This window comes from Mastomys coucha, unplaced genomic scaffold, assembly GCF_008632895.1.
Source record: "Mastomys coucha isolate ucsf_1 unplaced genomic scaffold, UCSF_Mcou_1 pScaffold14, whole genome shotgun sequence".
Classification (NCBI taxonomy): Eukaryota; Metazoa; Chordata; class Mammalia; order Rodentia; family Muridae; genus Mastomys; species Mastomys coucha.
Window position 1 is genome coordinate 25,295,024 of NW_022196896.1, and position 2,680 is coordinate 25,297,703.

The 2,680-nt window shown below is 44.0% G+C and overlaps 1 protein-coding gene across 2 annotated transcripts in view; it reads right to left on the bottom strand.

Moving 5' to 3' along the window:
* Virma (vir like m6A methyltransferase associated) overlaps positions 1 to 2,663 on the bottom strand; it is a 67,872-nt gene extending 65,209 nt beyond the window's left edge. For both annotated transcript variants that reach the window (XM_031366603.1, XM_031366602.1), the window contains exon 1: positions 2,525 to 2,663. In XM_031366603.1, the coding sequence (XP_031222463.1) occupies positions 2,525 to 2,587 (63 nt within the window). In that variant the 5' untranslated portion in view covers positions 2,588 to 2,663. The remainder of the gene's footprint in view (positions 1 to 2,524) is intronic.
* Positions 2,664 to 2,680: the final 17 nt, after the last annotated feature.

Sequence of the window (2,680 nt, forward strand, 5' to 3'; positions counted from 1 at the left end):
AAAAAAAAAAAAAAAAAGAAACAACTTTCAAAACTAATAGATCAGAGAAAATTCCTTCAAATAAACAAAGCATTGTACCTAGCTCAGTAATGCACTCCACCTGCTAACTAGCTTTCACTGCATCTCACTTACCCTTTCTGACTCTGCTACCCATTTTCACTGAACTATTTAGTCTATGACTGACCAATTAATCTACCTAGCTTACTAATCATATGATTTCCCTGCTCAATAACTAAAGACTGCCAACAAAGAGTCTATACTATTCTTGAAAATTTAAGGAGCTCCATGACATGGCCTGCAGGTGCCAATTCATACAGCTACTTTGGGCCTAATCTCATAGAAGACTGACTACAACAGCCCTCCTTTCCCACCATGAAAGAAACAGTTCCCATTTTACCAAGACCAACTTAATATGCCATTTGCCTTAATGAAATCTTCCTCAATGTTCACAAAGGAGTAACCTTTCACCAAAATTCCGTACCTTTATGTTCCCAAAGAGAGCTAAATAAGTATCAACTAGAGTTTCCTACATCAGACACTGATTAACAATTTTGCTTGGACAAACAAAAAAAACTTAAAAAAAAAAAAAAAAAAGAATTTTGTTTGGCTGGAAGTGGTGGTTCCAGGGAGGCTGAGGCAGGTGGATCTCTGAGTTCTAAACCAGCCCTAGTCCACACTGCAAGTTAGCCACAGTCAAAAAAAAAAGAGAGAGATTTTGTTTGGTTTCAGTGCCTTTTGTTCTGTATCAGAGAACCAAGGTGGACTTAAACTGAGCTGGGTGGTTTCTTTTCTTTTCTTTTTTTTTTTTTTTTTTTTTTTTTTTTTTTTTTTTTTTTTTTTTTTTGGCTTTTTTGGTTTTTTGTTTTGCTACACAGGGTTTCTCTGTATAGTCCTGGAACTCACTCTATAGATTAGGCTGGCCTAGAACTCAGAGATCCACCTGCCTCAGCCTCCCAAGTGCTGAGATTAAGGTGCGCTTTGTAATTCAATTGTCGCCATTCACATTCTACACTCCAGTGATTAAGCATTTTGGAGATAAGACCTTAAACTTCAAGGGACTCCCAGTGTGCCTCTTTATACAACATATTCTAACTCTAACCCAAATATTTCTGTATTTCTTACAACCCCCTACTCTTCCAAGATAAATTCAAATGGGATTTTTTTCTTAACTTACTTTTTTTTTTCTTTTGGTTTTTCCAGACAGGGTTTCTCTGTGTAGCCCTGGCTGTCCTGGAACTCACTCTGTAGACCAGGCTGGCCTCAACCTCAGAAATCCACCTGCCTCTGCCTCCCAAGTGCTGGGATTAAAGGCATGCACTACCACGGTCTGGCTTTTCTTAACTTTCAACCACTCCCAGAGAGTATTTTTTAACCTGTTCTGTTCTCCTAGGATCCTTAATGTTTGTCTAAAAATGAAGGTCAGAAACGCCTGAAAGAATAACAATCTTCTTGTGAGACTAGTACTAGGTATGTATGCTTCTTCCAAAAAAAAAAAAAATTTTATTTTAAGACAGGGTCATACTATGTAACCCTGACTGTCCTGGAACTTGCTATGTGAGTTCACTGGCCTCAAACTCACAAAGATCTGCCTACCTGGGCTTCCCAAGTACTGGGATAAAAAAAAAAACATTAATGCCATGCCTGGTTCTTTCTTTAGGTTTTATTGTTCTCTACCTCTATACAGAAGTTTGTTCTGGTAACAGCTACAGCTGCCACTTTGAGCTTTTTCAAGCCCAGCAGTCACTAAACAGTGATTACTCTTTCATTTACTCTCTCTTTCTCCTATCCGAATTTCTCTGTGGACTTTGTGAAAGTTCATTTTTGGCTGGCTTGTGCGAATCTTCATTAATTAGCTACATTCGGTATACTAAATTTAAGGATCTCAAGGCCATTCAGGGACGCTAAAGTAATCCTGTGCACAAAACTACTCAACACCCCACCTTTGCTCCCTGAAAACAACAGACTTGCTTTCTAATGACAGTCTTTATTCTTTAATACTGCCTGATTCGCAAGTATTCTCAACGCAAAGGTGGTTCTCGTAGGTATGTCATATCCTAATAGGTGAATTCCTTCCCAAGCTTAAGTGCTATGACACATTGAGCAACACGACAGCCGTTAGAAGAGAGATAAAAGAGAAGGACTTGGGATCCTGGTAAGTCCGTATCCTGGAGGCATCCAGAACCCGACACTACTGTCAAAAACCAGATGCCCAAGCTCACGCCTGCATCCCCCCTGAAGTAAGCCTGAGAACCTGAACCCTCCTCAAGACAACGCTGACAGGACAAACTAAGCACGGCCAGCAGCGCGGCTGACTCGACCCAAGCCGCGGGCCCCAAATCAAAGCCGAGCAAGGCAGGGCCGCCGCCCAGGGCCACGGGGCTCGCACCGGGCTGGGGGAGGGGGTGTGGACCGGAGGACCTCACCCCGCGCGCCTGAGAGAGGACACCGCCGGGACGACCCCCGACTCCGCAGCAGGGGTGCCGGAAATGACGGGCCGGGTCGAAGTCGGGTCGCGAAGCCTTACCTCAGCGCTTGGATGTTTAAAAGTATCTAAAAATAGCAGCTCCATGGACGAGTCCACCGCCATATCTGCAGCGGGCGGGGGACCGGGAGATGACTTCCGGGGCAGCACTCCAACCTCCCGGGCCGAGACTCGAGCTGGGGGCGGGGGGGGGGGGGG